Source organism: Lepisosteus platostomus, chromosome 14 (assembly GCF_059453375.1).
Source record: "Lepisosteus platostomus isolate fLepPlt1 chromosome 14, fLepPlt1.hap1, whole genome shotgun sequence".
In the NCBI taxonomy this organism is placed as follows: domain Eukaryota; kingdom Metazoa; phylum Chordata; class Actinopteri; order Semionotiformes; family Lepisosteidae; genus Lepisosteus; species Lepisosteus platostomus.
In genome coordinates this window covers 1329728-1353503 of record NC_142624.1, presented here as the reverse complement: position 1 = coordinate 1353503, position 23776 = coordinate 1329728, and the positions used below count along the sequence as shown (strand labels likewise).

Here is a 23776-nt window from a genome sequence, read left to right as displayed (position 1 = left end):
ACTGATTGACTGGCCGCCTGCGCCAATCAGCAAGCAGGAAAACAACAGCACGAGGGCCAGGCGGGTGAGGCGTGTCAGTCCGGCCGAAGTTCCCGCCGGTCGTGGGTCATAATTCAAAAACCTCAAATCGCCGACAACGTCTGGTAATTAAACGGCTTCATCACTTCAGCAGAGCCTGTGAGATCAAATTCGAAGAAACGTTTCTTCCTCAGGTGCTCTTACGGTTCCTTGGGAGTCTTAATTTACTTAAGAAACGGGTCAGCAGGGCAAAAACATCTGACCAACGTAGGTGACTGGATATAAACTGAAGATCCAGTTTTCACGGAAATACTTTGATATTATTTTATTGAAATATTGTAGGTTCATAGCCCAGTGGTACTGTACGTAATAATCACAAACATTGTATTTCGTTTCGTTAAAGTCAGGCATTGTATGCGTGGTGTGTAAGGTATTCAGAGGCAGGACTTTAATTTCGTAGCCCTGCGTAAAAATCATTTCGACGTGTGAGGAATTAACAATTTTCACTTACAGTTAGTTAATTTACTGTGTCGTGTGCCGCTTGCTGGGGTTATGTCACGAACAAATCCGTTTCGCTACCAGTATTTGACTTAATAAATCGGCGAACTAACCTTCTCTGAGCTACAGTGACGCAGACGTGCACTGACCCGAATTCACCGATACAGCTATGGGTCTATATTTAGTTACGTGTGATTACTTGCTTTTATTTAGTGGATGGGCTAACAAATCCTTTATACCTGTAGACAATATCGTAGGGGGGAAGGAACAAGTGAGAGGTTTATTCCCCGCTGAAAAGAGAAGGAAGAAAACACAACGTTTCGGCCGTGGAGCCTTCATCACTCATAACGCAGCAAGGCTCCACAGCCGAAACGTTGTTTTCTTTCTTCTCTTTTCAGCGGGGAATAAACCTCTCACTCGTTCCTTTGCAGCCTACACTGACGCAGCTCCCCACCTGAAATATTGGGAAAAGTGGTAAAGGATTACTTCTTTACAATGTGTCAGAAATTGGCAGGGAGTGGCTTTTAAAAGGCAAGATCTGGCCTCGCGTACTAGTAACACACACAGCTCTGATGGCTATGACTGCCGACTTTTAAAAACGCTTTCCCCTCAGCGCCTCGTGAGTGTGTGGGGAGTCCTCCCGTCCTCAGGTGACTGGTAACTGTGACGGATCCCTGTTCTTTTCCCCGCCCCGCCCTGCCCGTCTCCACAGTGTTGCCCCTGGTGTACGGTCCCGCCCGTCGGAGCCAGCGAAGGAGCGGCCCCCCGTAGCCTCCCGCCATGAAATCCGTCGAGGACCAGCTGCTGGAGTCGGAGTCCGGGTTCCAGGAGGATGAGGTACGGGACTCCCGGCCCGTCGGGTCCCCAGAGCCGGCCTCTGGCTGCTGAGGCTGCTGGTGTCCGGGACGAGTGGGCTCCGGGGATGGGACAGGACGGGACTCGCTCTGCCCCCCCTCTAAAGCACAGCTCCCCGCGGGGGCCCGTGTGGCTCAGCTCGGCTCGTCCTGCCCCAGCGGGAGAAGAGGGGGCGAGACCATGGGCGGCCCCAGCAATCCCGAGCCGGACTGTATCCGGGGGGCCGGAGTCCACAGCTGGTGCCGTGAGCTGTGAGGCGCCGAGTTCCGTGCCCCCCAGACACCTGGAGGGCTCGCCTCCGTACACAATCACGATATACAAGGGGGGTGCCTGAGTCACAGCTCCCCTGTGCTGCCCCCCTTCAGGGGGTTCCTGGTTACTGCTCCGTTTGTCTCCGAGCAGCGCTCCTGGTCCCAAACAGTGTCAGGCACACTGTCTCCAGTGAATGCACCAGTGTCGCTCCGTGCGAGGGCGACTGGGCAGTCTCTGAAATCAACGCGCCGGGGGATCGTGCTTGCTCTAACATCTGCGCGCGATCGATGCTCACGTTTTCCTTTTGCCGTCTTTTGCTTTGTGTCCTTTGCCGTCTAGGATTCGTTCTTCCAAGATGTCGACCTCTTGCAGAAGCACGGGATCGTGAGTATCATGCAGACGTGCTCTATAGGCCGTGTACGATTCAAAACAAATGTGGCGGACGCAAACGCACTGGGGAAAAAAGGTGATTCAATCTTTATTGGGCTTTTTATACTTGAAATCCATACTGTATGTTAAAATCAGAGGATTCTTTCCTGAACACTCCAATCCATGTCTTTATTGAGCAGATTTCGATGCTTTTTCCTTCCCTGTGTCTCCGACTCACGGAGCAGCACAGAGCTCTGGGGGGATCTGGGGGGCTCTGGGTTCACAGTGTGAGGGTCATCTGAATGACCGCAGCGCGAGAGACTTTCTTTCTCTCTCTCTCTTTCTCCTCCCGCCTTTGTCCTTCGCCCCCAGAACATGGCCGACATCAAGAAGCTGAAGGCGGTGGGGATCTGCACGGTGAAGGGCATCCAGATGACCACGCGCAAGGCGCTCTGCAACGTCAAGGGCCTGTCGGAGGCGAAGGTGGACAAGATCAAGGAGGCTGCTGGGAAGATGCTGGTGAGAGCTGCGGCCAGGGGACTGATGCTCCGGACGTGGTGCCCCCTGCCCTGTGCAGACCAGAGTGCTGTGCTGGCCGCAGTGTCCAGCCCTGTGCTGACCGCAGCTCCGTGTTGTCTGCAGTGTCCGGCAAGAGCTGTGCTGACCGTGATGTCCAGCCAGGCCTGTGCTGACCAGAGGCCTGTGCTGACCGCAGTGTCCAGCCAGCCCTGTGCAGACCAGAGGCCTGTGCTGAATGCAGTGTCCAGCCAGCCCTGTGCAGACCAGAGGCCTGTGCTGACCGCAGTGTCCAGCCAGCCCTGTGCAGACCAGAGGCCTGTGCTGAATGCAGTGTCCAGCCAGCCCTGTGCAGACCAGAGGCCTGTGCTGAATGCAGTGTCCAGCCAGCCCTGTGCAGACCAGAGGTCTGTGCTGACCGCAGTGTCCAGCCAGCCCTGTGCTGACCGCTGCCCTGTGTGTGCGTGTGTTGCAGGAGAAGGGTTTCGTGACGGCCTACCAGTACAGTGAGAAGAGGAAGCAGGTGTTCCACATCAGCACCGGCAGCGCGGAGTTCGAGTTAAGAGCGGAGTGGGGTCACCCCTCGCGCCCCCACACTCTCACAGGCATCCCCTTGCTCCCCGCTTTCCAGCCTCTGCGTTCATTTCGGTTTTTCATCAGCAGCAGGGAGTGAGAGGTCTTCCCATTGTAGTTGTATTTAATTCAAGCACAGAACAGGGGAGAAGAGGTGTACATGCTGTACAGATCCTATGCCAGATCGCTTTTTCCATTTTAATGTGTAATTATTTCAAACTGCGCCCCCTACCCTGCACTTACCCTGCCTGTGCAAATCCTGTGCAGAGCGGAGTGCTGTGCTATCCATGGTGTCCAGCCAGCCTTGTACAGACTGGAGCTCTGGACTGACCAGAGCCCTGTACTGACCAGAGCCCTGTGTGGACCGGAGCTCTGTACTGACCAGAGCTTGTACAGACCGGAGCTCTGTACTGACCAGAGCCCTGTGCGGACCGGAGCTCTGTACTGACCAGAGCCCTGTGCGGACCGGAGCTCTGTACTGACCAGAGCCCTGTGCGCACCGGAGCTCCATACAGGAACCGACAGGAACGCGTCGGTCTTGTCCTCTCACTGCCCTCCTCTCTCTGTCCTTGCAGCAAGCTGCTGGGGGGAGGGATAGAGAGCATGGCCATCACTGAGGCCTTCGGGGGTGAGTCGGCCGGCGGGCTCCCTGGGGTCCATACCGCGCAGTCGGGGCTCAGACTGCACCGCAGAAGGTCATCCAGCCAGACTGTACAGCTCTCACACTCTGCCTGCTGCCTGCCATGATATGTTGCCTTTATGATTGATGTCCAGAGCTTTAATGCTGTGAAACAGCCATGGCCTGAAGATATAATACAGTGAAAGAAGCTGTAATGTTGTAACTGAGCCCAGAATACAGTGACTGAGCCAGGAATACAGTGATAGATGTTATAATACAGTGAACTGAGCCACAGCTGAACACGATTTATGCAAAACAAGACAGTGTTAAGCCGTAGTGCTGCAAGAGAAGGTGAATTATGTGAAATAGCTGTTGAAGCTGTGATACACAGATGTACAGTTTGAGGATACAGTGACGGGCCCCAGCGCCCTTTACTCTGTATCCGGTTGGAGTTTCCCGTGTTGGATTGTGTTTTTACAGAATTCCGGACGGGAAAGACGCAGCTCTCCCACACTCTGTGCGGTGAGTACTGTCACTGCAGGAGTGGTCAAGGAGGGATAAACTCCTTTCATCCACACGCCTACATGAGGGCAGTCGTGATCCGTGTTAAAATGTAAAAAACTCCTTTGAACCACAAGGGGTTTTTCCATTTCAGTCGAGAACTGAAAATCAATCTCGGTATTGTAATAATATTGAAATTCGATTGTTTTTTAGTCTTTCGTGTGGCTGGAATCTGTTTTTTTTGTAAAGATGTTTCTGTTTGTGACGATAAAAACGGAAGAAATGTTACAAAGCGGCCGTGTTCGGTGCCGCGTCGCGCCGCGCTCTGAGTCTTTCCCATCACTGTCGTCTGCGCTCGGACTCGTTCCCGCAGTGACGGCGCAGCTCCCGGGAGAGGACGGATACTCCGGAGGGAAAGTCATCTTCATCGACACGGAGAACACCTTGTATCCTTCCGGGCTCCTGCCAGCCCTGACCGCGAGGGCGAGTTCTGGAGTACTGTTTGCGGTTCTGGTCGGCGTGTCACGGGTGGCTCAGTCGTTAGCATCACGGCCGCACAGTACTGGGGCCCTGGGTTCGGTTCTGGACTCGGGGTGCTGTCTGTGAGGAGTTCTCCCTGTGTTCACGGGGGTGTCCAGCAGGTGCTCTGGTTTCCTTCCAGAGTCCAAAGACATCTTAATAGGTTAATTGACTATTGGGAAAACTGGCCCTGGTGTGTGTGTGTGTGTGTCCTGTGATGGGCAGGCGTTCAGGGTGTGGCCCGCCTGGCGTGTGTTTCCCAGTCCTGTCCTGGGAGTGTCGTGTGTTTCCCAGTCCTGTCCGGGAACAGCCTTGCCTGTTGAGCTCCTTAGCCCGAGGGCGCTGCCAGCCGGCCAGACAGACTGAGGGACATCGCCGACAGGTTCAATGTGGACCACGACGCCGTGCTGGACAACGTGCTGTACGCTCGGGCCTACACCAGTAAGGGCCGTCCCAGAGCCTGGGTCTAGACGATAACTTTTTAACTCTTAACCCACGCACACCTGGGGCTGTCACGCTGACCTGTTTTAGGCTCAGATGTAGCAGCATTGTCTTGTAAAAAAGTGCACTTCCAGTCGTTCGCCTTCAGGGTGCAGAATAACAGCAGACAGCAGATCGCTTTCTGGCGCCAGTTAGCCCTGGTGACTGAGGGCCCAGTGGGAACGCAGGGGTACCCCGGGTCCAGGACCGGGCTGCGTTTCGGGGGGCCGGCGAGTGTCTTGACGTGTGCCCCCCGTTCGCAGGTGAGCACCAGATGGAGCTGCTGGACTTCGTGGCGGCCAAGTTCCACGAGGAGGGCGGCGTCTTCAAGCTGCTGGTGAGACGACCTGCCCCCTCCCTCTCGCCCCTTTCACGAAATCCCTTTTATTTTTAACCTGAAGCCTGTAAACCTTCGTGTCTGAGGAGCGGGGCTCTCCGGGGCTGGAAGACGCCGCCGCAGGGCCGGGCGAGGTCCGTGTGTCCCCTGGCGCGGCTCTCGCTCGTTTGCTCTCTCTCTCCCCCGCAGATCGTGGACTCCATCATGGCGCTGTTCCGGGTGGACTTCTCCGGCCGCGGCGAGCTGGCCGAGAGGCAGCAGAAGCTGGCGCAGATGCTCTCCCGGCTCCAGAAGATCTCCGAAGGTGCGCCCCTCGCTCGCCCGCGCTCGGGGAACCCGGGGCCCGAACCCGCGTTTAATCTATCGTGTTTGCTCTGTGTCAGAGTACAACGTGGCCGTGTTCGTGACCAATCAGATGACGGCGGACCCCGGCGCCGGCATGACGTGAGTAGACTGGAGAGGGACGCTGTCTCACCCAGCTGAGTCACTGGAGTCCTGCAGGAGGTCCCCGAGTGAGCGTGGGACGGGCAGGGCAGGGGGACTCTTCCCACTCACCCCTGTGCCTCTGACTCGTGTGACTCGCGGCCGCCGCTCTGATTGGGGGGCTGCTGTGTCCGTCTCAGGTTCCAGGCAGATCCGAAGAAGCCGATTGGCGGGCACATCCTGGCGCACGCCTCCACGACGCGCATCAGCCTTAGGAAGGGGAGGGGCGAGATGCGCATCGCTAAGATCTACGACAGGTATGACGAGGCAGCGTGCCGGGACAGCGCAGGAAACTACCGGTGCAGGGGTCCCCAGTCCCAGTCCTGGAGGGACAGTGTGTCTACACCAGGGGTCCCCAGTCCCAGTCCTGGGGAGACAGTGTGTCTACAGCAGGGCTCCCCAGTCCCAGTCCTGGGGGAGCTAGTATGTCTACAGCAGGGGTCCCCAGTCCCAGTCCTGGGGGGACATTGTGTCTACACCAGGGGTCCCCAGTCCCAGTCCTGGGGGAGCTAGTGTGTCTACACCAGGGGTCCCCAGTCCCAGTTCTGGTGGGACAGTGTGTCTACACCAGGGGTCCCCAGTCCCAGTCCTGGGGGGACAGTGTGTCTACACCAGGGGTCCCCAGTCCCAGTCCTGGGGGAGCAGTGTGTCTACACCAGGGGTCCCCAGTCCCAGTCCTGGGGGAGCAGTGTGTCTACACCAGGGGTCCCCTGTCCCAGTCCTGGGGTAGCTAGTGTGTCTACACCAGGGGTCCCCAGTCCCAGTCCTGGGGGGACAGTGTGTCTACAGCAGGGGTCCCCAGTCCCAGTCCTGGGGGGACAGTGTGTCTACAGCAGGGGTCCCCAGTCCCAGTCCTGGGGTAGCTAGTGTGTCTACACCAGGGGTCCCCAGTCCTAGTCCTGGGGGGACAGTGTGTCTACACCAGGGGTCCCCAGTCCCAGTCCTGGGGGAGCAGTGTGTCTACACCAGGGGTCCCCAGTCCCAGTCCTGGGGGAGCAGTGTGTCTACACCAGGGGTCCCCTGTCCCAGTCCTGGGGTAGCTAGTGTGTCTACACCAGGGGTCCCCAGTCCCAGTCCTGGGGGGACAGTGTGTCTACAGCAGGGGTCCCCAGTCCCAGTCCTGGGGGGACAGTGTGTCTACAGCAGGGGTCCCCAGTCCCAGTCCTGGGGTAGCTAGTGTGTCTACACCAGGGGTCCCCAGTCCTAGTCCTGGGGGGACAGTGTGTCTACACCAGGGGTCCCCAGTCTTGCTCCTGGGGGAGCAGTGTGTCTACACCAGGGGTCCCCAGTCCCAGTCCTGGGGGGACAGTGTGTCTACACCAGGGGTCCCCAGTCTTGCTCCTGGGGGAGCAGTGTGTCTACACCAGGGGTCCCCAGTCCCAGTTCTGGGGGGACAGTGTGTCTACACCAGGGGTCCCCAGTCTTGCTCCTGGGGGAGCAGTGTGTCTACACCAGGGGTCCCCAGTCCCAGTTCTGGGGGGACAGTGTGTCTACACCAGGGGTCCCCAGTCCCGGTCCTGGGGGGACAGTGTGTCTACACCAGGGGTCCCCAGTCCCGGTCCTGGGGGTACTGCAGATTTTCAGTTCAGCTGGGCTGGTAACAGCACAAAGCAGCTTGTTATCAGCTTGATTGGACCCATTAAACAGCTCCTCACAGCTCTTCAGGAAACCCAGGAGACACACTGGCCAGCCGGGACTGGGGACCCCCGCACTACACCAACACACGGGAACCCCACCCCCCTCCCCGAATTCCACAGGCCCCCCGCGGCTTCGAAAACGTCGCTGTCGCTAATCTCTCCTCGGCCGCCGGCGGTCCCAGAGCCGGGCAGTAACGGGCACTCTCCCGTCTCGTTCCCTAGCCCCGATTTGCCGGAGAACGAGGCCACGTTCTCCATCACTCCGGGCGGGGTGGCAGACGCCAAGGAGTGAAGGAGCCACTGGGAGGGAGAGGAAGGAGGAGGGGGGAGCAGGGGGACCCCCATCCCGAGGGCTGTCAGTGGAGTGGCGAGACAGACGCCGTTCCCTGTGTTCGTGGGCACCAGCGAGCCCTCGCTTCCGAAGCCTGATTGATCTGTGCGTTTCCGAAGTGCAGATTGTTCGCCAGGAGAATAAAATGGTTTATACCGTCGGTGCACCTGTGTTCTGCCTGTGTTCAGTGGAGGGACAGACAGGGGACGGGATGTCATCTGTTTTTATTATTTCAACAGGGAGGAAAACTTGTTCCCTTTTGGTGCCGTTTGTGAAATAACTCCCTGTCTCTGCCGTTCTGAACTAATTCGGTATGGAAGCTGTTGAGGGCAGAGAACACATTAACTGTTGCCTACACAGCGGGTCTAATCATTGAACTGTTGGGCTCTGATATCCCTCACCCGGGTCCAAAGAGTCTTACGGCTACGTGCACCTGTAGAAAGCTGCACGTTTTCAGTTACCAACTGTGAAAGAAACATCCCATGTGTGTCTTAAGTGAGGAAATAATTACGTTAATTGTTAAACTGGCTGCTCAGGTCGGACCGCAAACCAACCTGGGACTGTGTGGTGGCTCTGTGGCTCAGGATCTGCCGTTGCCGGTTCAAATCCCACGGCCAGCAGAGGAATCCTACTCTGTTGGGCCCCTGAGCAAGACCCTCTACCCCAACTGCTCCAGGGGTGCTCTATAAATGGCTGACCCTGCGCTCTGACCCCCAGTTTCTCTCCCCCTCTGTGTGTCTCATGGAGAGCAAACTGGGGTCTGGGAAAATTCGTAATCCACAAGACAAATTCCTAATCCAAGAAATTGTATATGGCTAATAAAGTGATCTGATCTGATCTTCTCTTAAACCAGAAGACACACCTCAGCTTCTAAGCCCATGGGTTGGTCAACCTCTGTAAATCTCTGCTCCTGCTAATCCTCAAGTCTCTAAGTGATCTTCAGCACCCGGGTTAATTAAGAGAAGGGGCTGTCAATAGAGAAGGTCCAAAGTCTAGCGCCCCGTCTCTGCAGCGAGGGGGGGCGTCACGTGGCCGGCTGCGCAAACGGCGTCGCGGCCCCCCGGCGCGCACGCAGAGGCCCCGCCTCTCCGACGGGCGCCCCCCCCGTATTCCAGAACCTTCTCTACGCCCCCAGCGCGACGTAGCTGCGGCGCGCTCCCGCGGCCCTGCGCACGCACCGCTGTTTTTCTGTCCGCCATTTTGTCCTGTGTCGGCAGGCAGCTTTCGCAGTGCTGGGGGGAGATCAAGCCAACTTTACGCGGCTATCGCAAAAAAACAAAAACAAAACATCCACCCATACTTGTTATCTAGCGTTTTTTTTTTGTCTAGACAGAGAAAAAAAAACGTTACTTTTTTCTTTAAACGCAAAACACGGTTTCGTTGCGGGCTGTTCGTAAACGAGACGGGCAGGCCGAGGGTGCCTTCGTGTTTTGAAGACACAAAACTCGCTGTTTATATAGAGCTGATATATATTTTCCACACGCCTTTCGGTATTCGGCTCTTCAACGGATTTAAACCCCCGGTTTCGGGAATTGGAGGCGACGGTAGTTTTCCCGGTGGCGGCTGTTGAAGACCCAGCCCGACGCTCGCCGGAGCAGAGGCGCCCTTGTTGTTGTTGTTGTTGTGTTGATTTGTGTGGAAGATGAGGGGCGGTTCGTCATACGGAGACAGAGACCGGGACCGTGGAAGGGACCGAGGGTGAGAAAAACATCCATTTCTTCTCGTGTGGGGTGTCTTAGCGGCCTGTGTTCGCTGGAAACGCCGGGGCTGGTTGGTCTCTGTGGGGAGACGGCCCGTGGGGGGTCCTGCGTGTTAGTGGGGGGTGGTGGTGGTGGTGTTGCTAAACGCGAGTTGCGTGATCTCGGTGGGAGTGAGCGTAAAATTGTTTTTTAAAGGTGGGAAACCATTTCTGAACTAAAAAAAAACTGGATTATGTAACCAGGCTTGGAAAGACACATCACCCCCCCGCTGTCTGCGGCCGACCAGGAGACCAGGCTAAATCTACCGCATTAAAAAAACAGCATTGCTTTATATTTTTTTTACTGAAATGTGTCGCACAGTGATGGTAAGACGTCCCTGTCGATTTCGTTTTTTTTTTTTAAAAACAAAAATATCGGCCATAACGCTTTATTTTTCCCTTGGTTGTGCTGAACCTCAGACGCTCTCGAAAAGCGAGACGCTGGTATGGCAGCTAGTATAAGTGAACTCGCAAACCTTTCTGTGCCCCGTGTGTGTGTGTGTTAAAACCCCACCTCGGGTCTGTTCGTGTTCGGTGAACCCGGTTCTGGGGGGTTAGGAGCGCGCCGGGCTGTTTCTCTCCGGCGCCCGCTTCCTAAACTCTCTGCCTGTCCCCCCCTCACCCCCAGGCCTCGGTTCGGGTCCAGCCGGGGCGGGCCCCCTCCCACCAAGAAGTTCGGGAACCCCGGGGAGCGCCTGAGGAAGAAGAAGTGGGACCTGGAGGAGCTGCCCAAGTTCGAGAAGAACTTCTACACCGAGCACCCGGAGGTGGCGCGCCTGACCCAGGTGCGGCGGCGCGCCCGCTTCCGTGAACGCGCAGGGCCGCGGTCCCGGGGCACGCTGGTGTCCCGGGGGTCGGGGGGGGCTCTGCTGGCGGGGCTCTTCGCTTTCATGAGCAGGGCAAAGGCCAGTTCCACGCCGAAACGCGCTTGGAGTGTGGAGCCCTCTTCAGGCGACGCCCGAGCCTGAAAACGTTGTCCTCTTTCTGAATTTCAGTGTGGGACTCATCAGTACTTGTTCCTTGTGCTGCCAGCATGTACTGATGCAGCTCCCTGCTTGAGTCTCCTTGTCTTAATCTCGTCGCCAAAGTGGTATTTTAACGTGAAAGCTTCAGCAGGCATTTTGCCTTATTGGCGAGCCAACTGCAGAGAAATAGCGGAGCATAAAAATTTCCCAGCCCTGGTCCCTGCGATTCCCCTCTTCAATGCCTTTGCCTTAAATGTTAATTCGATTAATTAGGTCTTCGAAATTTTGTTTTCGGGGTCCCGGAAAGTTTTGAGGTTTAATCTGCTCGTAGGTCATTTGAAATGGTTGTTTGTTCAGGAGCATTAAGTGATTAAGAGTGACCCCAGTTCACGAGGGATTAGGGTTAAGAAGCTGAGACTGGGAGCCATCGGTGCCAAAACCGAGATTGTAGCAGTTACGGAGCCCTGATGCAGGGTGAGCTGTTGCAGCATTTCTGAGCAGCACGTGGCAGCTCAAGGTGTGAGCTGCCACGCTCATACCGAGTGTAGGAGCTCGCTCTGCTTTTATTTCAGTGCTGTGTTGCACCGGGTGGGCCTGAGCCCAAGTCAAGGGGTGTTTTTCCCTCAGCAGCAGATAAGTGAGAAAACACACCCACAAGCAATACAACACAGACATGGGCAGGAGAATCACCAGCTGAGCAGGGTGTACATGAAGGCTGAAAGCTGTTTGTTTTCGGATTGTGTCTGCGTTCTGAGGGGGGTAAATGAAATTGGTTCAAGGGTTTGAAGGGTCCTCTTGGGTCGAATGTGCTTCATGCTAGACTCCTGACTTAGACATGGGACTGGGCTGAGAGAACAGAACCTGTCTGACAAAACTCCCCAGTTTGTCCTCCCTCCTCAGAGTCGTATTCCCAAACCAGCAGACGAGGGTAAAAATTAGAGCAGTTTCAATAAAAGGCTGATGATTTGTGGATGGTCATGTTATATCCACCTTAAATTGTTTTAAGTGTAAGAGGGGCTGGTGCTCCTGGAGGTGATCCGTCTCCCGCGAAGAGCAAGTCCGCTGCGGCATGACCATCCCGCTAATCTCCCCTTCCCCCCCTCTGTCCCCCCCGCAGTTTGACGTGGACGAGTTTCGCCGGAAGAAGGAGATCACGATTCGGGGCACTGGGTGCCCCAAGCCCGTCACCAGCTTCCACCAGGCGCAGTTCCCCCGTGAGTATCGTCGCCACCCTCGCCGCACCGTCGCGCTCAAGCGGTTCGAAACTGCTGTAGCTTAGGACGCCGTCTCTTACTTCCAAAGTAAAACTCAAGTGGCTCGTGGTCGTAAATACTAGGTGGTATTCGGGTGCCTTTGGCACCGGCCCTCCCAGCCTCTTTCAGCACGTGGCTTTTGATGCAGCCAGTCGCCAAAGTGTGTAATCGATTTGAATTAGCTGTCAAAACGGAGTTGACTCCTTGAGTCGACGGGCTGTCGGACAGCAGCGCAGAAGCCTCACGCCTCCCTCGCTCCCCCACAGAGTACGTGATAGACGTGCTGGTGCAGCAGAACTTCGTGGAGCCCACGGCCATCCAGGCGCAGGGCTTCCCCCTGGCGCTGAGCGGCAGAGACATGGTGGGCATCGCCCAGACCGGCTCTGGCAAAACCCTGTCGGTAAGACTCCTCCCCCTGCGTCCCCGCGCCCTGCCCCGCAGTTGGCTGGAGCTCGGAGCTCCGCAGAGCAGTGGGGCTCGCCTTGGGGCTTGTTGATGTGTTGGCCGGTGGCGAGGCGCTCGGAGCTCATACTTCAGTGCCCTTTGTTTCTGTGTTTGTCCTGCAGTACCTGCTGCCCGCGATCGTGCACATCAACCACCAGCCCTACCTGGAGCGCGGCGACGGCCCCATTGTAAGTCACAGCGCCCGGGGCGTCTATTCATGGGCGTGCTATGCGCCGTGTCACGTGCGCGGCTTCTCAGTCGTGTTAAGGGATTGAAGGGAAGAGGTCACACCAAATGTAAACATGAGGTACAAGGAGTGGCTGTAGTTGGCCTGCCTGAGTTGTGTCCCTGAGTGTTGGTCTGACAGTCTGCCCCTGTCCCCACACTGCAGGGCTCATGTCACGTCTGCCCTGTCTGTGCTGGCTTTAATGGGGCGCTGCCGTCCCAATGTCTCAGACCAGTTATTTAGTCTCAGTAACACGTTTGTTGACGCTATAGAAGAAGTTTACAAACTTTGAATTGAGCACAAAATCGCGATGAACTTGATGAAAGGACTGTAAGTTACCACGTTGTTACAAACTCGCATTTGAGTTCCCACGCCTTGTGATGCGAGGCGGCCCTTCCATGTGTACATGTGATGTACGGACTGTGCAGGAGACTTTTCACCAGCGCGACCTGCAGGCAGAGATAACAAGTAAATGGTTTTTGTGGGCAAAACCGTCAAGAAGTCCAGAGGGATATTTCTGTTGGATGAAAAGAGACGTATTCGCAGGCCTGCGTGTTTACAATATCGTAGGGCGGCTTCACCTCGCCGGATGTTTTGTTGCCTTGCTCTGAATCGCAGACAACGATAGCAATATGGCGCTGCGCGTACCTGGGAATGTAGTCTGTTACGTGATGTGAATTCGCGGTTTTGCATTGCTGTTTACATTTTACCGCCGTCGTGGTTTTGAAGCACACTCGCCTGCGCTGCTTCGTTCTGGCTCCGGAGTATGAAAGCAGCCTGCGGTTCCCCTTTCACCTTCCTCCCTCTTCCCCGGGCAGTGTCTGGTCCTGGCCCCGACCCGGGAGCTGGCGCAGCAGGTCCAGCAGGTGGCGTTCGACTACGGCAAGTCCTCCCGCATCAAGAGCACCTGCATCTACGGGGGGGCCCCCAAGGGCCCGCAGATCAGGGACCTGGAGAGAGGTAGGGGCTGCCGCGCCCACGTGTGGCATCCGTCTTCCTCCTACTGCGGGCTTCCAGCCATGGCCCCGAGCCGCATAACTGTGGCACGGCCCTGCTTCCTCCTCGCTTTGTCAATAATGCGGACGCGTCTCTCTCCTCCCTTCCGCCTCCCCCCCGCAGGCGTGGAGATCTGCATCGCCACGCCGGGCCGGCTGATCGACTTCCTGGAGGTCGGGAAGACCAACCTGCGGCGCTGCACCTACCTGGTGCTGGACGAGGCCGACCGGATGCTGGACATGGGCTTCGAGCCGCAGATCCGCAAGATCGTCGACCAGATCCGGGTGTGTGGGGGCGCCGCGGGGATGCGAGCAGGCTCCTGTGAAGCTCGTTTCGTGCTGCTCTGCTACTTGATGGGTGATCCCCAGTTTGTTAAGCCTGGGTGTTGGTTTGGATCTTTGCTTCTGGTGTCATTTATCCTTCAAGATGAGTCTCTCAACAAGACTCATCTCCTCCTGAATCTTCTCCTGTTTGTTTGCCGATTTCGGCTTTTCACATCTCTCCTGTCCTCCCCGAGTTTGGGCGCTCATTCTCACCTGTCTCCAGCCGGACCGCCAGACGCTGATGTGGAGCGCCACCTGGCCCAAGGAGGTGCGGCAGCTGGCGGAGGACTTCCTGCGGGACTACGTGCAGATCAACGTGGGCGCGCTGGAGCTGAGCGCCAACCACAACATCCTGCAGATCGTGGACGTGTGCATGGAGAGCGAGAAGGACAACAAGTGAGTGAGGCGCCGCACGCTCACGTGGGGGGGCGGGGGGCGAGCTCAGCCGGACAGCACGCGTTCGCACCCTGCGACACAGGGACACGCCATGCACTCGTCTGATCACGGAGAGAAAGCAACTTGCACGCGTTCGCACCCTGGCTCTGGTGACGGGCCCCCATGATGCAACACGCACGCACGGCCTGTAAGAGGCGAGCCGGAGATCACCGCGGTTAGCGCTGTGTCAGGGGAGCTCGCTCGCACTCCTCTCTCGCAGTGCTACACCCAGCAGGGCTGTGAGGAGTGTGGTGTTTATAGTGTTGCAAAAATAGAGAAAAATGAGGAACGGATGAATTAATAAGTAAAATGAATAATCATAACCCTCCAACTTTAAATGATTTATCCAACCGCTAGGGAATATTCTTGGTGTAATTAGAGGTATGTGAATTCTTTCTCTGGTGTAGCTTTGGTGAAAAGAGTAATAATTCAGGTACTCTTGTTTAAAGATATTTAACAATGCCAGTGACACTGGCTATATACAACATAAGCATACAACAGACAAGTTTTTCTGTGTATATGGTCTGTACAGACAAGGTGTTTCAGAGACCTATGTCTGGACCACCCAGAAAATCTCAGACTGCTTCCAAGTACTCAGCTCTTAAATAATGCCTACAAAAGGGCCAAAATAAGACATAAACTGCCTACTGTACTATGCAGTGCAATCTGCAGTTATATCTCTCTCTGGTAGTTCCTAAGTCTTTTTTCGTGTGCTCCCTCAGGCTGATCCAGCTGATGGAGGAGATCATGGCGGAGAAGGAGAATAAGACCATCATCTTCGTCGAGACGAAGAAGCGCTGTGATGACCTGACCCGCAGGATGAGGCGAGACGGGTAAGTGGGGGAGGAGCAGGCAATTCTTCGGGATGGTTGTCGGGACCGTCGCGGACACCAGGTTTTCTCGGGCATTAAAGAGCTGTCTCCTCTCCTGACCTTGGGAATTGCGGTGAAAGAGCTTATTTTTGTTGCAGTGTTTTTCTTCGGCATGTGTTCTAAATGGGTTCAGTTAAGGGGTGGTTCAGGGTTGGGCAGCTTCGGAGCGTACCCAATTCCTCATGCGTGAGAGAGACTCGCGGTTCTGCGGTTTTAACTGGGAAATCGAACCCTACTCCAGTGGAAAACCCAGGAGGCTTAGTAACTGAGGCCTGGTCCTGGAGCTTGTAAGGACTGGAATTTTGTAGGGTGCGATGGATGGTTGATTGGAGGAACTGTTGTTGCCGGCTCCTGCACTCGGTAAAGAGCCCGGAGTTTGTAACTGGATTCAAAAGGAAGTCCTTTCCCCTCCTGGACGGAGTGCTTCTGTTTCACGCGGGGTCGGTCTTTTCCAGGTGGCCAGCGATGTGTATCCACGGAGACAAGAGCCAGCCGGAGAGAGACTGGGTGTTGACAGGTGAGGCCCGCCGCGCGCCCTGCGTTTCCGACGCCGTTTCAGCTTCCCGACGACGGTGCTCCAATCTCCGTCCCTTATTTTTCTCCCCGTAGAATTCCGGAGTGGGAAGGCGCCCATCCTGATCGCGACTGACGTGGCTTCTCGGGGATTAGGTACGTCTTGATCTGGCCTCCCCGGAGGACAGGGACAGTAAAATCGGAAAAGCTGTAGCTCATAGCAGTACAGAGGTAGATGAAGTTACACGAGCTAGACGTTGTATGCAGCTGAAAATAAAATGCCAGTAGTACATCGTTTTGTAGTTGTAAAGAGAAAGAGCGTGATTCTCCCCCACATGATGAATACCGTTTTTTTAACCAGATCTTTTTTTGTTTTGTGTTTCATTTTTTTATTTATTTTTGTTTGTTGTTTTTCCAAGTTTCTTCCTGCACTTGAAGCGTACAGGCTTCGGGGCGGGCCTGCAGCAGGACCTAGGCATGACTAATCGAGCGCCCAGCTGAGTGTGGAGAGGAGAAGGCCCGATTAATCAATCCCAGCCGTCCTCCCGACTCGACCCGGAGCAGCTGCTCTGCCTGCCTACCTGGTCAGGGGGGGCTGCTGGGCTGTCAAATTCCACTGGGGGTGCTGAGAGGGGTTGGGGGGGCCTCTTAAAATCTGAAGTAGGACATTGCAGTATAGCTAGCTCAGAACACAGGGCTATTGTCCATTTAAATCCTGGTCACACAGTTTTGCAGCAGCATTCAAGTTCTTGTTCAGCTGATTTTGATGCGTTACTGCAGCTTAGGAATATGAACAAATCAGTTCCAGATTTCTGCTAGGAATGATGTTAATACAACATGCTCTTAATCCTGTTTATTATATAACAAGGCCTAATTGTGGTCTTAAGTACTTTGATTTTCCTACTTTGTGTAAGTTGTTGGCTGTTTTTTGCCTTGTGTGTAGGCCTCCTCCTCCTTTTGTGTTATTTGTTAAATTTTAAACAAATTCAGAAGGCTCAGAAGCCACAGCTTGTATTATAAGTAAAAAAGAGCAGCTCTGAGCACACAGCAGCTTTTTCAAACAAAAGCTTCATGAAGCTCCTTCAGGCTTAAATTTTTAAATAATAGGAGTCTGTCGAATTATTTTGCTTCTGCATTGCAGTTGAACGGTGGTGATTGTGCAGTGTAGATGAGAGGAAAAGTGTAACAGCTTTGGAATTTGCAGTGTGGTGTAGCTGAGAGGCAGTCAGGCAGGGTAGGACACCAGGACCTTGTGCTGTGTGGTGTAGCTGAGAGGCAGTCTGGCAGGGTAGGACGCCATAACCCTGTGCTGTGTAGTGTAGTTGAGAATTAGTCTGGCAGGGTAGGACGCCATGACCCTGTGCTGTGGGGTGTAGATGAGATGCAGTCAGGCGGGGTAGGACGCCATGACCCTGTGCTGTGGGGTGTAGATGAGATGCAGTCAGGCGGGGTAGGACGCCAGGATCCAGTGCTGTGGGGTGTAGCTGAGAGGCAGTCAGGCGGGGTAGGACGCCATGACCCTGTGCTGTGGGGTGTAGCTGAGAGGCAGTCAGGCGGGGTAGGACGCCAGGATCCAGTGCAGAGAGCAGAGGTGCTGTTCTTGCCTACAGCTATGTTTTGTGCTGGAGTAGGTCTGAGGTCAGTCCATGCTAGCAGAGGCCCCCCGGGTTGCCCCTAGAGCCCCAGCCCCCCACCCTCCCGCTGTGCCAGTCTCTCCCTCTCCGGGCGTCATGTCTGGTCCTGGCTGGCAGGAGTCCTGGCCTGATCGCCGCCACGCTGCGGAAGGAAACCAAGCTTGGAACCACACTGTCTGTCTGCCGATTGCTTCTTTGTGCATTGTGCCTAGTGGCCTAGTCGACCGAAACAAACGAGCGATCAGAAAAACACAAAGCAGTCAGAGCCGCGTCTTAAAACGGTCGCCGCTGCCGCACTCCCGATTTACACCGGGCGCCGCGAGGCGGTGCTCCCCCCCCCAGTCCTGAAACCTCGGATCTAAATTGGGACGTCTCCTTTTCCAACCCCCCCCTCCCCTTCCGCCCTGTCAAAGGCCCAACCGCAGGCGTCCTTTCTTGAAACGCGCTCTCTCTCCCCCACGACCCCAGCCCCCCGTGCCCCAGCAGTGGTCTGTTTCTTGTTACTGCTGTAACCCTGGCGTTACCTGGGCTCCTGTGTCCAACGCTGCCTGCTGCTCTCGGAGATGGGGTGTACCAGCTCCGCGTCTCCTCTGTCTCCTGTGTGTCTGTGTAAGGTGGAAAGATACAGAATACGGGCAAGCCCCAGCTTTTCCTAAAACGTGTCAGTTTTTGCGAAGGAAGGTAAGGTGGGGTGTTCCCATCTGGGTACAAGCCAGTAGCGCAGGCTGATTTTTAGAGTTAGAGCTAGCGAATTGTCCCCTGCATCCCTTTATCTGGTCATTATAGAATTCAAGCAATTGGCCTTGCGCCCTTTACCCTGGGGGGAAGTCACTGCTTCCGTAACCTGAGAGTCGGGCCTTTATACCCACCTGAAATTGTCACAGTAAGACCTCACGGGGCCTGGCATGCAGTGCTGAGCATAGGTTGGCTTCCCCTGGGGATTGTGGAGTCCGAAGTAGCCCTGCCTTGCCTCCTGACCGGCGCAGTCTCTTCCTGCGTGAGGCGTCCTGGTCTCTTAGGCTCTGGCCCGGGCCTAAGGACCGAGCCTTTCGCCTGCCGGACTGCTCCGAGCCGCCCCCGGGGGCCCTCTGGGAGCCCAGAGGAAGGAGCATCCCAGGCGGGGAAGGCGGGTCAGGCTGGGGCCGGACATGGGATCCAGGCTACCTGGGTCTGCAGCCACAAGCAAGGGGAGCAGGCGGTCCAGCTCTGCGCCCCTTGACCCGGTCTGAGCTGGGCGGGCAGTTCTGACCCGTTTCCCAGGACAGATCCGTGGGGGAGGGAGCTGAACTTTGCACCGTATCCCAGCAACTCCTGTAGCAGCGGTAAGTACACAACCCCCCCACTCCCTCCTGTCGTGAATTCTGTGACCTGTCCGTATTTCAGGATGCATTCATAGACTGACAAGTCCATTCAATCAGCCTCTCACCCCCAGTTCATGACCTTGTTGTTCTTTGCTAATGTTTCCCTACTAACTCTCTTTTGTATTGTGTTTTCTCTCTGGACGTTTTTCAAGGTTATTATTTTTTATTAATTTTCCCTCTTCCTTTAAAAAAAAAAATATCAAAGGAGACTTTTTGTCAAGTGCAGCAGTGTTGTTTACTGAGCCCATCTTCTGTAATGAGAAACAGACTCATCTGATCGAGTGTTTTTGTCCTCACCTGGGAGGATTCAGTACTAAAGCCAATCTTGCCGTCTCCCCCTTTCCTCCCAGTGTTGTGTTTTCTCTCTTTAAGAGGCCGCCCGGGCAGTTGCAGCAGTGTCCTCTTACCTTCGCCCACCCTCGTTCTAGTCAGGGAAGGTTCGTCTGCGCTGTCTCAGCAGAACTAGCAGGCGGGTGTTAATGTGGGTGTCCTGGTCTGCCAGCTTCCTGTTCTTGTCGGAAACCGAGCAAACCGACTCGGCCCGGTTCTGACTCCCTGGCGCCAGGAGGGCCCGGTAGCAGCGCTGCCGCGTTGCCCACGTGTGTTTGGCCTTGTGTTTGGTGTTTGGGGGCGTTACGGAAAGGCAGACAGACGCTCGACCGGTGCCAGAAGGTCAAAGGTCAAAAAAGGCTCTCTCCCCTCGCCCCCCCCCCCCCTCATATTCCTATCACTGTCATCGCCTTAAAAAAAACCAACAGCAGGGTCGCGACAGCGCTGTGAGAAAAGACAGCACCTCCCCCACCACCACTCCACCCTTCCTCCGGCCACCTCCATCATGTCGCAAAACCTTTGAGTCGGAGGGGAGCGCAGAGAAGCATGAGGCCGGTGTGTGTCGCTCCGCGGGTGTGGGGTGTGGGGGGGTCTCGCGGGGGGGTGGCGAGTTGTTCGACGGCGCCGATCCTGTTGGGCCGGGAGCCCGCGAATTCCACCCTGGAAGTTTTCGGAAAGTCTCGCTCCGTTGTTGAGATTTGCTCTGCAGTTCCCTGGGACCCTTGTGAAGCACCAGTGCAGATCTTAACCGAAGGTGGTGTCGATTTCTAACTGAGCTTTGAGCAGCGCGGTCCACATCTGTGGGACACATTTCAGGGTCATTTCATGCACAGAGGTGTGGGTTTTCTTTCTTAAGAGGGCGTCAGACCTTTTAAGAGCAAGGCTTTGCACTTGTCACCATGTGGCGGTGCGTCTTTCTGTGGACTGTGCTGTAGAAATGTCTCTGATCTCATCGGGCCGGTTCTGACCGCTGGGAATCTGTGTTTTAACTCTGTTAGGATACAGATTTTCACCGTCATTGGGGGGGATTCTGGATTTTAATTTTTTTGTGTGTGGGACTTGTTTTCTCATTTTGGGGAGGAATCTGTATTTTAACACTGTTAAACTGCAGGTTTCCCTTTAAGGTCCATGTTTTACGAATTGGGGTTTTACACCTTCAGTGGGGAGCCATATTGATAATAGATTTTCCAAAAACATGACCAGTTGTTTATATTCATAATTGAATACATTGATGATATCTGGTTTAGGGGCACGAACAATGGGATTTGAAGTAGTGGTGGCATTTTTAAGAAGCCGTCTGCTGTAGGATGGCACAAGATGGGGTCGAAAGTCTTTTTAAAATTGCAGCAGTCAGCTCCTGTACACGAGTACACGTCTATTCAGACGCGGGGTTTTCACCCTCCACGCGTTTGTGTGCTGCCCCCATGGTCTTGCGCGTCGTTTCAAGCACAGGGTAAAAAAAAACACAAAAAAACGTGCGCTCATTCCTGCACGACAGCCGCACCTGCCTTCTTTAAAACAGGAGCACTTGCCTTTCGTTCTGCGGTGGCAGCAGGTAAGTACTGCGTGCAGACTGTCTGTCGGGGCTCGGAGGGGCAGCTAGTGTTTCCTCCTGGAGCTCGAGCCTCGTGTAGACGAGCGAGTTGTGCGCGCAGAGACAGGCCAGGTGCGAGGGGGCCTGCTCGGTACAGGTAAGTTGTGCAGCTGTCGGAGACAGATGAGGGGACAGGAGTGTTGAAGGGGCTGGTGTGTCGACCTCGGTGTGGTAAGGGGCTCGGTCCCGGAGCCGTTTGTCATTCGCAGCCACCTCTTGAGTGCTTGACGTTGGCGTCTCGAGTGATCTGTCTTGTAAAACGCGGTCGTGCGTCTTTCCCTAACTCTTTTCTTACTCTCCCCCCCTCTGTTTTTCCCACAAAAAAAAACAACAATTGACGCCTTCAAGACGTGGAAGACGTGAAGTTCGTCATCAACTACGACTACCCCAACTCCTCCGAGGACTACGTGCACCGCATCGGGCGCACGGCGCGCAGCACCAACAAGGGCACGGCCTACACCTTCTTCACGCCCGGCAACCTGCGGCAGGCCCGCGAGCTCATCCGCGTGCTGGAGGAGGCCCGGCAGGCCATCAACCCCAAGCTGCTGCAGCTGGTGGACTCCGGGAGGGGGGGCGGAGGAGGTAGGGCGGCACCGCGGCCGGAGGGGGGGGGAGGGAGGAGGTAACGGGGGAGAATAAGAGCGAGGCGTCCTTGACAGCTGGGGTGGGCTGTCGGGGCGTGTTGGCCTGAGGCCGGGTCGATCCCAGCTCCTCTGGGCCGGGGCCACAAGCGGGGAAACGGGAATTGGCATGTGGAAAAATGGGCGCCGATCTCCAGCTGCGCTCGTGAGCCGGTGAGCTGAGGGCTGTAGGGATGCCGCAGCAGCTCAGGTCCTGCAGTAGGTGCAGTGGGAGAGCCGTTTCTCCCCTTCTCCCCGCCTGTGCGGTGCCCTGACGCTGCGCTGCTCTCTGTCGCCCCCTGCAGGCGGCCGCTCGCGCTACCGGGGCAGCGGCTCCAACTCCAACAACCCCAACCTGATGTACCAGGAGGAGTGTGAGCGGCGCATGCGCAGCGTCGGGGGGGGCGCCAACTCCGCCAAGGACGCCCGCGCCGGGGGCAGCGCCGGCTCCGGCAGCACCGGCGGTGGCGGCTTCAGCCGGGGGGGCAGCCGGGACCACAACGGGGCGGACCGCTCCTCTTCCTCCTCCTCCTCGTCCTCTGCGTACAGAGACCGGGGCAGGGACAGCCGGGACGCCGGCTCCTTCGGCACCGGCGCCAACTCCACCCCCACCTACGGGGCCGCTGGGAGCAGCCAGGGTGCCGCGGGCGGGTTCGGGGACCAGTACCAGGGCTACAGCGGGGCGGGTGCGGGGGCGGGGGCGGCGGGGGGCCAGGACCAGGCCCAGGCCCAGGCCCAGCCGCAGCAGCAGCAGCAGCAGCCCCAGCAACAACAACAGCAGCAGCAGCAGCAGCAGCAGCAACAGCAGCAGTTCGGCAACATGGCTGCCCGGGCCGGCCAGGCCCCCCCGCCCGCGGGGCCGCAGCCCCTCATGGCCCAGCAGTTCCCCCCCCCGCAGCCCATAATGGGCTTCATGGGACAGGCACCCTTCCAGTTCGCGCCCCCGCCCCCGCCCCCGCCCCCTCCCCCCAGGAAATAAGGGGTGGGGGAGGCTCCCCGCCTCAGTTGGCGTCTCGCCTTCCGCTGTTGGACTGAGACGCCAAGCCCAGACAGAGACTGTTGCATCTCGGACACCCGTAGATCTCGGTTGCGTTCAACATTCAAATGGGAGACGGGAGCGTCGGGGGCAGGACGGGGATTGGGGGGGTGACAGTGGTGGGGGGGGGGGTCGTTGTGACCAGTCAGGATGTGATTTTGTTTTTGCTCTTGTTATTTTGACTGCCTCTGAGTAAACTCTAAAAGGGGCCAGCGTCGTGATTTCTTTTTTTGGGGGGTCAGATGTGATGCGATCCCGGGACTGGGGACTAGGGCGGCGTTTGTTGTGCGTTCGGTGGTGTCGTTCTGTTGCTGAAGTGGGAGGGCCCTGAACTGTTCGTAGCCCGCAGTCTGGTGCCTCGAGCTCTGTTGGGATTGAGGGCAGAGCCTGCAGCGGGGGCTCTCAGCTGGCTGCAGAAAGCACAGGTGAGCAGGTGACTCTTTGCTGACCGGTACCTTGGATTTAAGGCTGTTCTGAGTGGGCGGTTCAGGTCACCAGGGCCCAGTTTAAATGAGAGACTGGTTCTGCAAGTGCACTCGAAGGGAGCTGGTGTTCTCTGAGCTCCGTGGGCTGTCATGGCAGTGAATAACCTTGAGTGCAGATTAGTAACCTGCTTTTTCATCTGCTCGTCAGTGTGGTGGATTTGTAGGTCCTGCAGAGGCACCTCTTGCCTGTGATTCACAGGAAGTTGAGCGTTTCTCTGCTGAAGACTCGAAACTGTTCCTGTGTTACTTCTGGCCATTTTTGTACTTTTTTTTTGAAGGAAGAGAAACAGTTGTGTTAAGGACACGTTTTTTTTGATTGGAGGAAAAAAATGGCAGAGTTGGGGAAAAGAAATGACTTGTTAATCCTGCGGAATTGTAGCAAGACTGCCAAAGAAATCGGTCCTCAGAAACCTTGGGATTCAGAAACTCTGCTTTGCCGTTCCCCTCTCCACACTTCCTGAAGGTTGAATGTAGGATGTCTGGGGTGTTCCCTCGTGAGGAACAGATGTGAATTTTGTATACGTACGTGTTATTTTCTCCTCTCGGTGTGTTCTGTGACAGGGACCAGGTAGGGACATGAGAAGCCCCCTTTTATATCCAATTACTTTCCTGTCACTTTGCTAACAATCCGTGTATTGATTTTTGAAGGTTATAACGGCATTATTTTTTGTTCGCTCTGAAGTCAAGAGGTAGGTGCTGTTTTGCTTCTGCTTGTTTTCAAGTGCTGTGTTGAAGGGAGTTAGAGTAGTGCCCTTCTCCCCAAGCCTTTGGGGAAAAAATGGAAAAAATCGTCCTCTGTGTAGCTGAACCTTTAAAGGCGCATCTGTTTTTGATACTGTCTGGAGCTTTTTTTTCAGGTTTTAATAAAAATTTTGGAAACTTATCTTGGTTGTTTTTTTTAAAACAAACATTCCATTTCGTCTGATTTTTCGGGGGTTTTTTTTCCCAAATGTGTTGTGAGCT

At 55.8% G+C, this 23776-nt stretch overlaps 2 protein-coding genes across 5 annotated transcripts; both read left to right on the top strand.

Moving 5' to 3' along the window:
* The first annotated feature begins 29 nt into the window (after window positions 1-29).
* Window positions 30-8148, top strand: dmc1 (DNA meiotic recombinase 1). Of its 4 annotated transcripts, none has more exons than XM_088607069.1 (14): window positions 31-212; window positions 1229-1353; window positions 1963-2007; window positions 2365-2511; window positions 2984-3066; window positions 3657-3709; window positions 4181-4222; window positions 4575-4647; window positions 5070-5161; window positions 5464-5537; window positions 5727-5841; window positions 5921-5981; window positions 6161-6277; window positions 7880-8148. In XM_088607069.1, the coding sequence occupies exons 2-14, from the start codon at window positions 1297-1299 to the stop codon at window positions 7947-7949; spliced, it is 1029 nt and encodes a 342-aa protein (XP_088463195.1). In that variant the 5' UTR covers window positions 31-212; window positions 1229-1296; the 3' UTR covers window positions 7950-8148. The 4 variants fall into 4 exon arrangements, with proteins under 4 accessions (XP_088463199.1, XP_088463195.1, XP_088463198.1 ...); XM_088607072.1 differs by having other exon boundaries at window positions 31-289; XM_088607070.1 differs by having other exon boundaries at window positions 37-143.
* A 1034-nt stretch (window positions 8149-9182) lies between these two features.
* ddx17 (DEAD-box helicase 17) lies at window positions 9183-23696 on the top strand. The gene is made up of 13 exons (XM_088606967.1): window positions 9183-9686; window positions 10355-10511; window positions 11809-11905; window positions 12211-12344; window positions 12511-12576; window positions 13433-13574; window positions 13734-13894; window positions 14157-14329; window positions 15091-15201; window positions 15696-15757; window positions 15850-15909; window positions 21021-21254; window positions 21598-23696. The coding sequence occupies exons 1-13, from the start codon at window positions 9631-9633 to the stop codon at window positions 22269-22271; spliced, it is 2127 nt and encodes a 708-aa protein (XP_088463093.1). The 5' UTR covers window positions 9183-9630; the 3' UTR covers window positions 22272-23696.
* Window positions 23697-23776: the final 80 nt, after the last annotated feature.

Bases quoted from the DNA above. Each gene is read 5' to 3' on its own strand.
- dmc1 (XM_088607069.1), top strand. From the start codon at position 1,297: ATGAAATCCGTCGAGGACCAGCTGCTGGAGTCGGAGTCCGGGTTCCAG. The intron at 4,648-5,069 runs GTATCCTTCCGG...GGGCGCTGCCAG, and splicing joins ATCGACACGGAGAACACCTT to CCGGCCAGACAGACTGAGGG. The intron at 5,842-5,920 runs GTGCGCCCCTCG...GCTCTGTGTCAG, and splicing joins GCTCCAGAAGATCTCCGAAG to AGTACAACGTGGCCGTGTTC.
- ddx17 (XM_088606967.1), top strand. From the start codon at position 9,631: ATGAGGGGCGGTTCGTCATACGGAGACAGAGACCGGGACCGTGGAAGG. The intron at 9,687-10,354 runs GTGAGAAAAACA...CCTCACCCCCAG, and splicing joins GACCGTGGAAGGGACCGAGG to GCCTCGGTTCGGGTCCAGCC. The intron at 12,577-13,432 runs GTAAGTCACAGC...TTCCCCGGGCAG, and splicing joins AGCGCGGCGACGGCCCCATT to TGTCTGGTCCTGGCCCCGAC.